Source organism: Oncorhynchus gorbuscha, linkage group LG18 (assembly GCF_021184085.1).
Source record: "Oncorhynchus gorbuscha isolate QuinsamMale2020 ecotype Even-year linkage group LG18, OgorEven_v1.0, whole genome shotgun sequence".
Lineage (NCBI taxonomy): Eukaryota > Metazoa > Chordata > Actinopteri > Salmoniformes > Salmonidae > Oncorhynchus > Oncorhynchus gorbuscha.
In genome coordinates this window covers 35,918,795-35,931,297 of record NC_060190.1, presented here as the reverse complement: position 1 = coordinate 35,931,297, position 12,503 = coordinate 35,918,795, and the positions used below count along the sequence as shown (strand labels likewise).

Genomic DNA, 12,503 nt, shown 5'->3' with positions numbered 1-12,503 from the left:
TTCGGGTGGTTGATGTCCTTGATTATCTTTATGGCCTTCCTGTAACATCGGGTGGTGTAGGTGTCCTGGAGGGCAGGTAGTTTGCCCCCGGTGATGCGTTGTGCAGACCTCACTACCCTCTGGAGAGCCTTACGGTTGAGGGCGGAGCAGTTGCCGTACAAGGCGGTGATACAGCCCGCCAGGATGCTCTCGGTTGTGCATCTGTAGAAGTTTGTGAGTGCTTTTGGTGACAAGCCGAATTTCTTCAGCCTCCTGAGGTTGAAGAGGCGCTGCTGCGCCTTCTTCACGACGCTGTCAGTGTGAGTGGACCAATTCAGTTTGTCTGTGATGTGTATGCCGAGGAACTTAAAACTTGCTACCCTCTCCCTCTGCTGTTTCCTGAAGTCCGCAATCATCTGCTTAGTTTTGTTGACGTTGAGTGTGAGGTTATTTTCCTGACACCACACTCCGAGGGCCCTCACCTCCTCCCTGTAGGCCGTCTCGTCGTTGTTGGTAATCAAGCCTACCACTGTTGTGTCGTCCGCAAACTTGATGATTGAGTTGGAGGCGTGCGTGGCCACGCAGTCGTGGGTGAACAGGGAGTACAGGAGAGGGCTCAGAACGCACCCTTGTTGGGGCCCCCGTGTTGAGGATCAGCGGGGAGGAGATGTTGTTGCCTACCCTCACCACCTGGGGGCTGCCCGTCAGGAAGTCCAGTACCCAGTTGCACAGGGCGGGGTCGAGACCCAGGGTCTTGAGCTTGATGACGAGCTTGGAGGGTACTATGGTGTTGAATGCCGAGCTGTAGTCGATGAACAGCATTCTCACATAGGTATTCCTCTTGTCCAGGTGGGTTAGGGCAGTGTGCAGTGTGGTTGAGATTGCATCGTCTGTGGACCTATTTGGGCGTTAAGCAAATTGGAGTGGGTCTAGGGTGTCAGGTAGGGTGGAGGTGATATTCTCCTTGACTAGTCTCTCAAAGCACTTCATGATGACGGAAGTGAGTGCTACGGGGCGGTAGTCGTTTAGTTCAGTTACCTTAGCTTTCTTGGGAACAGGAACAATGGTGGCCCTCTTGAAGCATGTGGGAACAGGTTTTCAACCTATTAGTGGAGATGATTATAGGGAAACTTGTTGCCCGGGGGAAGTATCATTTAAAGGGAAGTAGATGGCTTTAGTTGTAACAACAAGAAAAAAGGGGTCAACCACATTTATTTCAAATCCAAATTGTCAGTTCTCTTTGTGCTAACAATGACTTAAAAATGAGTAAAAGAGAACACTTTTAAAACTCCACACTTCTTTATTTTCACTGTGTATAAATAATGTACTTTGCTTAAATTTCTACAGGCAGATCGATATAATCTTGAAGTTGAAATCGTGTGCTCATGCGACGCTACAATCTCTATTCATTCTTTCTGTAAGAAATGTTGGATCATTCAATCACTATTTAAAACGAACACCAAGTAACATTCATGTTTTTTTTTGTTGCTACATTAAAATGTGTAAAAGATATTGAACGTATCTCATAACTCACAAATGTTGAATTACTCCTAATAACAATAACAAACATATCTGTTAATTCTCTAGAACTTAACAGTTTGGGGTATTGTCATTAACAATATCTATATGAATATTCATGCATAGAATATCATTCTAGTCCTCTGGATGACAGAGGCAACATCGGTGTAGTTATGAAACGTCCTTTCAGGACAGAAGAAGGATGAATTATAACTTAAATTGTAATAAAATAACTTTTTATACTTGAATTATAACCAATAGTACATAATTGCAAAGCTGTTATCTTGAGGTTGAGGATTGATCCACAGATCCATGTGTCTTGTGAGGACAACCCCAGAATAGAGAGTGGAAGCTGGGACAGAGAGTTCCATGTGGAGGAGGTGGTCTGGAACTGGCTTCATAAAGGCAAACAAACACAGCAGGACGGCTTGACGCACAAGCACACAAACTGCCCTCTGCTTGGTTGAGTCCTGTGCACATCACTGAGGTCCTTAGATAGTGGAGGTGGCAGGTGATGGGATAATTCTGGGCTGACAACATTCCTGACAGAGAGAGCAACAGAGATAGAGAGAGAAAAAAAGAGAGAGAGGAGGGAATGAGCGAGCATTGAAATCCATAGCAACTCAAAAGTTATTGATATCGCTTCATCAGAAAGAGAGGAATACTACACATCACGCTCTATTGACTCTAACTAATCTTTAGGCTTTCTATGAGGATCAGAACCCCAGGGTTGAAGCTAAACTTCAAGTCTCCAGGCCTTAATCCCACACTGACTGGTTATGAAGCTGATTGATGACTCTTCTACCCCTTCTCGTGGCCCTAACATTCAATGCTTATCGACAACCTGCCTCCATGTATACCCCTGCCTTCCCCTGTATCTCCAGCCTCCCTCCCAAGGCACGTCTCTGCTTCCCCCCTGCCTCCCTCTGCCTCTCCCTGCCCCTACCTGATCTGTCTTTTCCAGCCTTTCCTTACCTTCCTGCTTTTCCCCACCTCCCCTGTCTCTCCATACCTCCCCTGTCTCTTCCTTTCTCCTCTGCCTCTTCCAGTCTCCCCAGAAATGTTAGCAGCTGTCCCCATTAGGCAGCAGTGGATCAACCAGGGGAAAACAGTAACTGTATCTGTTTGTCTTTCTCTCTGGCGTCATCCTCGTTGGCTTCATTGTTCTGACCCCTCACTGGTTTTGCATGAGGAAAATACACATTTCTGAGATCAATGACTGCATCCCTGAATACCTGCATGTGTATTTGTGCCTGCATAAGTGTGCATATGTTGGCCTATGGCCTATATGTGTGTTCCTCTCCCTCCACCCAATGTGATCACTGCATGATGTCAGCCAGTTTCTCTTTAGTTATACAGTAATATTACAGTAACTCACTGTGATCACTCCATGATGTCAGCCAGTTTCTCTTTAGTTCTACAGTAATATTACAGTAACTCACTGTGATCACTCCATGATGTCAGCCAGTTTCTCTTTAGTTATACAGTAATATTACAGTAACTCACTGTGATCACTGCATGATGTCAGCCAGTTTCTCTTTAGTTATACAGTAATATTACAGTAACTCACTGTGATCACTGCATGATGTCAGCCAGTTTATCTTTAGTCATACTACAGTAATATTACAGTAACTCACTGTGATCACTGCATGATGTCAGTCAGTGTCTCTAGTTGTACTATAGCAGTGTTCACCGACCTTTTCTGAGTCAAGATCACTTTCGCAGTCAAAAAGCAAGGTGAGATCTACCGCTCAGAAAACAGTTCTGTAGGAATGTGGTCTCATATATTATCACAGCATATTAGCTTTATGCCTGGCCTGCCAATATTGTTATTCTCAGACCATATTAAATGTGATAACAAAATAGATCAGTTGGTGTAGAAGTTGCGAGGCACAGCTGAGCATAAATATAAATAATTTGCAGATCATTTGCTTTTTTATTTTGCTGGTCTGATGGTACCTGGTCTGATGGTACCTGGTCTGATGGTCATTGTGCTTTCAAGACAGCTGGGGGGAAAAAAACAAAATCATGACAACAGTGAATTTCAGGTCGGTCTGAGTTCCCAGATGTCTTGAATGCACTGAAGTCGGAAGTCTGAGATATCCAAGTTGCCAATCGGGCTCCCGAGTGGGACAGCAGTCTAAGGCACTGTGTCTCAGTGCAAAAGGTGTCACTACACTCTCTGGTTCGAATCCAGGCTGCATCACATCTGGCTGTGATTGGGAGTCCCATAGGGCGGTGCAAATTGGCACAGCGTTGTCTGGGTTTGGCCGGGGTAGGCCGTCATTGTGAATAGGAATTTGTTCTTAACTGACTTGACTAGTCAAATAAAAAGATATATATAATCATTTGAACATGGTGTCATGACGTTGGCCCATAGCAAGCCCATCCCCTCTCCTTGCCTCCTTCAACTAGGCTGCTGTGGTCAGAGGTCGTAAATTCCTGAGAAGACCTCATCGACACACAATTATAGAGAGTCGTTTTTCATGGAGACAAAGGAAATCCTTCCACCTCACAGAACTTGAGGTACGAACACATCTCATGTTCTGGAGAAAGTGTAAAAGATCGGTGAAGAATCCAGCTACGAACTGGTCCATTTGTCACAACTTGGGAAGCTCAAGGGAGACGGTGTGGCTACATTACCATAACGCTGTTTATATAATAGCCCCAGATATAAGGTTTATATCTAATTGTTGTATAAGATGAATGAGTGAGTATGATACTGTTTACACAATTTTACAATGTGATTTTGGACTGTTTAATGAAGGGAAACTCAAAAAGGGAATTGGATTTGAACTAAATCAGAGGATCGCCGCTGAGCCCAGTTAGGGTCAGACAACCTGGGATAGCCCTTTCCTGCCATTCCGAATAAAACCCAACTTTGAGAAATTATCACCAGACCGAGCTTACCTCAATTACGAGATGGCTAAAGGTTGCAGACCATTGCTGAATATTTTAACCATACCACGTGGTTAAACTCTTAGACTATCGATACCGACAGAATGAGAACAAGTCTTTGATATTAATTTCAAGACAGCTGGGGAAAAAAACAAACTCATGACAACAGTGAATTTCAGGTCTGAGTTCCCAGATGTCTTGAATGCACTGAAGTCGGAAGTCTGAGATATCCAAGTTGCCAATCGGGCTCCCGAGTGGGACAGCAGTCTACGGCTGAACGCGAAGAACGACAACCGCCGAAACATCCATTCTATAACAAATGTCACTTTGAACTATCCCTTCTAACCAAGACAGAGAGAGAGGGGGAGAGAGACGGACAATTCTACAAAAGAAAGACTTTTCACCAGCCATCAAGACGACACACTGAGCGTAAATATATATATTGATTGCAATTGTTCCCGAATGAGTGAGCGTTCATGTGTAAAGGATTAGCATTTCAATTGTTATAATTATGAACTGTGGTGACTTCTTAGTTGACCCCCACTTCTCCTTTGTCTAACAAGCCGCCATGCCGGTTTAGCCCACTAGGGCACATCCTCCTATCATTACATTTACCTTTGTTTGTTTGTTTATGCATTTATGTGAATTACTTAGTTAGTAATAAATAAATGATTTAAGACAATTGATGTATGGATGACTCACAGTGAAGACTGGGTTCGTGCAGATAACGAACAAATTATGACGTTTGGAATGAGACTAATGTGAGGTAAAGTAAATAATTAATTAATTTGAAGACTAATTGATCAGATAAAATATCTGAAAAGTTATTTTAGGAAATGATAACTTTGTAATCTGGATATTTTTCTTGGGTGCCCCGATTTCACAGTTAATTAGTTACGTGATTAATCAGTTGATCGCATAGTAACTAATTACAGAGAATCTTTGATAAAAACTATCAGTCTTCAGTAAATGATAGTAAAGACATGACAATGGCATTAGTCTCGAGGGAGGGAGAGAGCAGCAGAGGGTCTGCCTCTCACGGTCCCTGCTCTTTCCTCCAGTGAGACTGACTAGAGAGAAGACACAGTCTTCCACCTGGAGGCGAACCTCAAGTCACACTGCCTCAGGCACAAATTCATGTTGTTCCTATGACCAGAGAAAGTGAAATACTCCTCCATATTAAAATAGACACGACGAGCTGCTAATAATAATACAAGCGCAGGGCTATCTATACACTTGGCTTCACATACATTGCAGCGGGAGTGGAAGTAGAGAGAAGCTTGTTTTAAGTTTTGTAATAGTGTTGAATAGAAACAGTGTTGACAGTGTTGAACAAAACTTAGGCATGAACTCACTCATGAAAACTGCATCTCTTTGCTATATTTGGCAGGCTCTCTTTGCTGTGCTCTTTGACAGTTACGAAATCTCACGTGGGCTAGCATCACACTTTGCTGTGGACGGGGTCATGGAAGCTGTAGGTATGCACAGTGATTTGAGATATAATAATAATAATAATAATAATATATGCCATTTAGCAGACGCTTTTATCCAAAGCGACTTACAGTCATGTGTGCATACATTCTACGTATGGGTGGTCCCGGGTATCGAACCCACTACCCTGGCGTTACAAGCGCCATGCTCTACCAACTGAGCTACAGATATCCAATTGGCTAGCAAAGTAGATGCACTGGAGTTAGCCACAGATCTCCCGGTCTGCCGTGTTGGCAGAGTTTCTCTATTCAGACAAATGCAATGGTTCAAAATGGGAACACTTTGCCTACCCAGTGTGCAGGGCTTCTGAATCAAGTGCACCTACCGCCAACAGTGCAGCACAAAGAACAAAAGGAGAACAAGCCTTTAATCGTTGGCTTTTCTACAGAAATGTTTGGTGATCTACTAGGAATGCCTTGAAGGTCGACCAGTTGATCGTGTTCGACCGGTTGGTGACCACTGTACCACAGTAATACCACAGTAACTCACAGCGATAACGGCATGATATCGGCCCGATTTTCTAGTCATACTACAGTAACACTACATTAACTCACTGTAGTCACTGCATGATGTCTGCCAGTTTCTCGTGGTAGTACTCGTAGTTGTCCTGGCAGTCCTCCCAGGGGGTGAACGTTAGGTCGTCATTCTCCACAAAAGTGTCCCAGACATAGGTGAAGTCCATGGGTTTCATCATCCTCAGCTTGCACCCTGCTTGAGACAGAGCATTCAGCCCCGCCTGGATGTCTTGATCCTCCCACTCAAACAGCCGGGCTGAGAAGAGAGTCATCTTGATGCTCTTCCTGGCCTGAAGGGCCTCTGCGATCTTAGCTGCACAGACAGCACAGGGACTGGATGACATGTACCTGGGACAGGGGAGAAGGTAAAGTTGAATTAGGCACAGATGATGAGGTCATAGTTAGGGTTCTAATTGTTTTATTAAGTGCTGCTAAATTTCTGTGAAACGAGTCACAACTATCTGCGGAGATACTGTACGGACGTGACAGTGTATTTGAGAGAGATTTCACAGGTCACGGTGTATTTGAGAGATATGGACCAGGTGACTGTGTGTTTGGCCAATCGTTACCAGGTGTATTTCACAGATATGTGTCTGAGAGATATGTACCAGGAGACCATGTATTTGAGCGATATGTCTTTCTGTAAGAAATAATATAGTTTGATAAAATTTTAGGGTATCTAGGGAGTATATAGAAACATATTTTGACTTTTTGAAACAAAGTTTAGTGGTAGATTTTCAAATTCCTTTCTCTGCATGTTGAACAAGTGGATTACTCAAATTGATGGCGCCAACTAAACTGACTTTTTGGGATATAAAGAAGGATTTTATCTAACAAAACAACACTACATGTTATAACTGGACCCTTTGGATGACAAATCAGAGGAAGATTTTTAAAAAGTAAGTGAATATTTTATCGCTGTTTGTAAATTTATGAAACCTGTGCCAGTGGAAAAATATTTTGATGTGGGGCGCCATCCTCAAACAATAGCATGGCATGTTTTCGCTGTAATAGCTACTGTAAATCGGATAGTACAGTTAGATTAACAAGAATATAAGCTTTCAACCGATATAAGACACTTATATGTACCTAAATGTTAGGTAATATCCATCATTTTTATAATTATTTAGCTGGCATCAGAAGTTTTCTTAACACTTTTTTGGTTACTACATGATTCCATATGTTATTTCAGAATTTTGACGTCTTCACTATTATTCTACAATGGAGAAAATTGTAAAAATAAAGAAAAACCCTTGAATGAGTAGGTGTTCTAAAACTTTTGACCTGTAGTGTACGTACCAGGTGATAGTGTATTTGACAGCAGGGTCATAGTCTGGGAGAGTCTGGAGGAAGAAGGCCTGCTCAGCGTGGGCTCCTGAGTGTTCATCCTCCAGGTAACCTCTCAGCAGACCGGCATCAGCCTTCCCTTTGTCCACCAGGTAACACAGGAACGTCTTGTTACGACCTGACGAGTACTCCACGTTCTTGAACTGGAACTTGAATTGGAACGGGTCGATGCGGTCCCTGGATGGAGAGGGAATATGGGGATGGGTTTAATTTAACAAATGGGAGAAGGGTTCTCTACCTTCAGGTCTCTATTCAAGGTTATTTAACTTTGGAACATTTTGTCTGTTATGTTTTGTCATTGATTGTCATGTCTTGTCCCTGTGCTTCCCCTTCTATTCGTTTCCCCCTGCTGGTCTTATTAGGTTCTTTCCCTCTTTCTATCCCTCTCTCTCCCCCTCCCTCTCTCCCTCTCTCTCTCTCTCTATCGTTCCGTTCCTGCTCCCAGCTGTTCCTCATTCTCTTAACTACCTCATTTACTCTTTCACACCTGTCCCCTATTTTGCCCTCTGATTAGAGTCCCTATTTCTCCCTCTGTTTCCGCTTCTGTCCTTGTCGGATCCTTGTTTGATGTTTGCAGTGCTGTGTTCTTGTTCCGTCGTGTTTTTGCCTTCTTCAGATGCTGCGTGTGAGCAGGTGTCTATATCAGCTACGGCCTGCGCCTTCCCGAAGCGACCTGCAGTCTGTGGTCGCATCCCCTGTTGTTCCCCTCTACTGACTAGAGGGTTTCAGTTTTCCTGTTTGGACTTCACCTGTGATAGTATCCAGGCTTATCGTTTTGTTAAAGACTGGAATAAACTCTGTTTATGTTAAGTCGCTTTTGGGTCCTCATTCACCTGCATAACATTGTCAACCCAAACGTATTTATATATAAGTGTTTATTCTAAGAGTACAAATGTTATACAGTTATCATTACAGAATCACTCCTATAAGGGCCTCCCGAGTGGCGCAGTGGTCTAAGGCACTGCATCGCAGGTGCTAGCTGTGCCACTAGAGATTCTGGGTTCGAGTCCAGGCTCAATCACAGCCAGCCATGACCAGGGGACCCATGGGGCGGTGTAGAATTGGCCCAATGTCGTCCGGGTAAGGGGAGGGTTTGGCCGGCTGGGATATTGTTATCCCATTGCGCACCAGAGACTCCCGTGGCGGGCTAGGGACAGTGCACAATGACATGGTTGCCAGGTGTAAGGTGTTTCCTCTGACACATTGGACTGCCATGGTTAATGTTGATGTGGGTCATTGAGTCAGAAGGCTAAATGGTTATGTGGTTAAGTGGGCATTGTGTCAAGAAGCACTGTGGCTTTGTTGGGTTGTGTTTCGGAGAACGCATGGCTCTCGACCTTTGCCTCTCCTGAGTCCGTACGGGAGTTGCAGTGATGAGACAAGACTGTAACTACCAATTGGGGAGAAAAAGGGGTAAAAAAATCTATATAATAACAAATTATGTCTTATATCAGACAGACGGGGGTACGCAGGACTAATTTTAGGGTATTGGTGTGGCTTAGCGTGGAATGCCAGCTCTGTATTTTTAGCCTTCTGACTCAATGACCCACATCAACATTAACCATGGCGGTCCAGGGCTTTGTGTGGCTTGAGGTGCTCAAGATCACCCCACTGGTACAGTACGTGGTTGGTACTAACTGGACAGGACTACACTATCTAGCTATGGACACAACTCTATTCACAAACTCTGTTTTTAACCTTTATCATTGCCCTAACCCAAAATCAAGAGCAAAAAGCTCATATTTGAGCTCATCTATTTAAATTGTTTTTCCACTTTTACCCTGTCTAGTAATAATCTATGCTACTGTATATTGTGATGTAGTCAGATGGTGAAGGGGAACAGTCGCTTGTTGACTACAATAGTTTTAGTGCCGTAAACTAGACAAAGTGCACACTACTTTTACGATCATTTATTTCCCAAGCTGTCACAGCTCTTCAGGAGTCCTCTGGAAGGCAGGTCCATATCATGACAGGCATTCCGGAAACCTGACCCAGTTCAAATGTTTTGAATTATTAGTCAGCTATTTTGTGTGTCTAAAGGAGGCTTTTAATGGATTTCTTGAGTCAACTTTGAAGTGAATACACCAGTAATCACTGAATAATGCGTAGGCTCTGTCCACAGAAATTGCTGAGGGTTTGTTGTTTGGGCCTGTCCTGTTTTAAGAGGGCTGTGTGTTTCAAACTCATAACGGAGTCTTAATCCCCTTTGACTAGCAGATCTCCTATTAGTCAGGCTGGGCTCTACCAGACGTGACACTCACAGACACAGAAGCCCTGTCCCAAAAATATGGAGAATGACTCTTTTCTTATCACTTGTTCCTTCCTTAGATGTTGTCGTGCTGGTTTTGATTGCGTTCCTTTTATATTGTCATGCTGGTTTGAACCAAGTCAGGACACTTTCAAGAAGACAACACATCTGAAGTCATAAAAAAAACATAGCTGAAACCCATACAAAGTGGGTGACTGGGAAGTATTACACTTTATCCCTTTGGTTTCGCAACATATGCGCCGTCTATATTCCATTTGTTGCAGTGTTAACAAATGTTACCCCCATCACAGCCATACCCAAAGGATGACAACAGATCCACCAGATGGAGGGGTGATAAAAACAAAATCAGAGGGTATTTCCGGGCTCTGGGCCCTTCAGTCCCAAGATGACCTCCGAAACCAAGACCCTTAAATCTCACCCTAAACAGGAACCCAAACACAGATCATCTCAGAATGGAAAAATACCCCTGAGCTATATCTGAACCAAGCCCCTCACTGCTGAAACATGACCCACCACGCTAACACACAAACTCACAGATGATCAACCAATGACTGTGCAACTTTACTATCCAGGCATCTGGTGGATAACCAATGACTGGGCCGGTTGGAATCTGTTGAGGCATATTTAAGCCCTCTGACATCACTGTGAAGGTAATGATAATGGAACTTCCCTACATTTTCTGTCTGGCCTCAATGGGTTGGAAACTATCCAAAACAGTATGCCTTCATTTTGGATTTAATTTGACTTTATGGTAAAACTCAGTGGCCATGTGCCTACCTAACATTTGACCACTTAGTTAAGAGTTTCACTGCTGTCACAATGTTGAGTCGTATGGACAGACACAACAAAACCACTGTGAACATTCCAGTGCTCAACAGAGTTGTAGAACATTCCACAATGTTCTACAATGTCTTTCAGTGTTTCACAACGTTCTAAAGCCATTTCTTCCTGTCATGTTGGAATGACAGTGGATCTTTCTCTCCAGAGTAGGAAAAGTAACCCTCGCCATCCCTCTAAAGGTCATTTGGCAACACTTTTACATTCAGTTCTTTATGCCTACTTTGGTAACAACTATGTTATTACTCAGCTGAACATAGTAACTGCTATATAGAGTAGTAAGTTACTCTGTTCTTTGGTAACTACTATGTAACTACTCAGCTGTATTGTAGGAAACACGACTTGAATAGTAATGATATGAAAGGCAAATCCCTGGCACTGTATGTATAATGAAATGAGAATGACAGCCAACCAGCTGCCAACAGCAGACATACAGCACACACACACATGGTATCTGTTGTCACCCACCCTTCGATGATCTCCCAGGGGGGCAGCTCAATGGGTTCGTACTCCCCATTTGCTCCGTTAGCTTTAGCCGCCGCCGCTTCCCCGTTAGCCACGTCTTCGTTAGCTGTGGCTCCCTCTTCCATTGGGACATCTCCGTTCCCCTCCACTTTCTCCCCCACTGCCAGGACCTTCTCCTCCTTCTTCACTAAACTCGACTTCACCTCCCTCTTCACCTCCCTCTTCATCTCCATCTTCATCTCCGTCTTCACCTCTTTCTTGACCTCTTTCTTGACCTCCACAGTCACCGCTGTCTTTGTCGTCCTCTCTTTCTTCCTCACCAACAGTTTGCTGCTGGCAGCAGCGCCCTTCTTGTCGGCCATTGTGACTGGTCTGGGAATGGTAGTCCTGTGTGTGAGGTGTGTGTGATTGTGAGGTGTGCAGTTGAGTGTGTGTGAGAAGGGGAGGTGGTAAGGGTTTGGGGGTGGAAGCAGAGATAGGGGAAAGAGGACAGGAAGGTTCCGGAGAGATGGAGGAAGGGGCTAGCAGAGAGAAAGAGAGAGAGATGAGGAGTGGGGTTGAGAGAAAGAGAGAAAGAGAGAGAGAGAGAGAGAGAGAGAGAGAGAGAGAGAGAGAGAGAGAGAGAGAGAGAGAGAGAGAGAGAGAGAGAGAGAGAGAGAGAGAGAGAGAGAGAGAGAGAGAGAGAGAGAGAGAGAGAGAGAAATCAGGATAAGGGGACGGACAGGGACAGGGGAGAGGTGGTGCAGACACACTCCGGCAGCTGCTGCTCTAACTCCAGCCAGGTCTATTAAAAGACCCAGGGGGAGGGGATCGGCCCTGACTCTCCTCTGATGCCCCCCCCCCCCCGATTCCCCTCTGTTGTGGCAGGAGGGAAGGGAAGTGGGGAGGGACCCCAGGGGGGGCAAAGGCTTGATAGGGATTTATTGTGTACGATGTAACATGAGAGCCTTGATTAATGTGTTTGTTATTGCAGGGGAATGGTTATAAAGATGGAAGTGGGGAGCCGGGTTTGTACACTGAGTGTACAAAACATTTGGAACAAATCAAATCAAACTCTATTTGTCACAAGGGTAGACCTCACCATGAAATGCTTACTTACAAGCCCTTAACCAACAGTGCAGTTCAGGAAGAGTTAAGAAAATATTTACCAAATAAACTAAAGTAAAAAATAATAAAAAGTAACA

At 44.2% G+C, this 12,503-nt stretch overlaps 1 protein-coding gene across 1 annotated transcript; it reads right to left on the bottom strand.

Annotated features, from left to right (window-relative positions):
* Positions 1-1,259: 1,259 nt before the first annotated feature.
* On the bottom strand, positions 1,260-11,879 carry apobec2a (apolipoprotein B mRNA editing enzyme, catalytic polypeptide-like 2a). The gene is made up of 4 exons (XM_046309786.1): positions 11,323-11,879; positions 7,701-7,925; positions 6,441-6,749; positions 1,260-2,039 (listed from the first exon to the last, which is right to left on the bottom strand). The coding sequence occupies exons 1-3, from the start codon at positions 11,679-11,681 to the stop codon at positions 6,446-6,448; spliced, it is 888 nt and encodes a 295-aa protein (XP_046165742.1). The 5' UTR covers positions 11,682-11,879; the 3' UTR covers positions 1,260-2,039; positions 6,441-6,445.
* Positions 11,880-12,503: the final 624 nt, after the last annotated feature.

Excerpts from the sequence above, each read along its gene's own strand:
- apobec2a (XM_046309786.1), bottom strand. The coding sequence starts at position 11,681 with ATGGCCGACAAGAAGGGCGCTGCTGCCAGCAGCAAACTGTTGGTGAGG. Across the intron at positions 7,926-11,322 it reads CCCTGGGAGATCATCGAAGG|GGACCGCATCGACCCGTTCC; the intron begins GTGGGTGACAAC and ends CTCTCCATCCAG. Across the intron at positions 6,750-7,700 it reads GTCAAATACACTATCACCTG|GTACATGTCATCCAGTCCCT; the intron begins GTACGTACACTA and ends CCCCTGTCCCAG.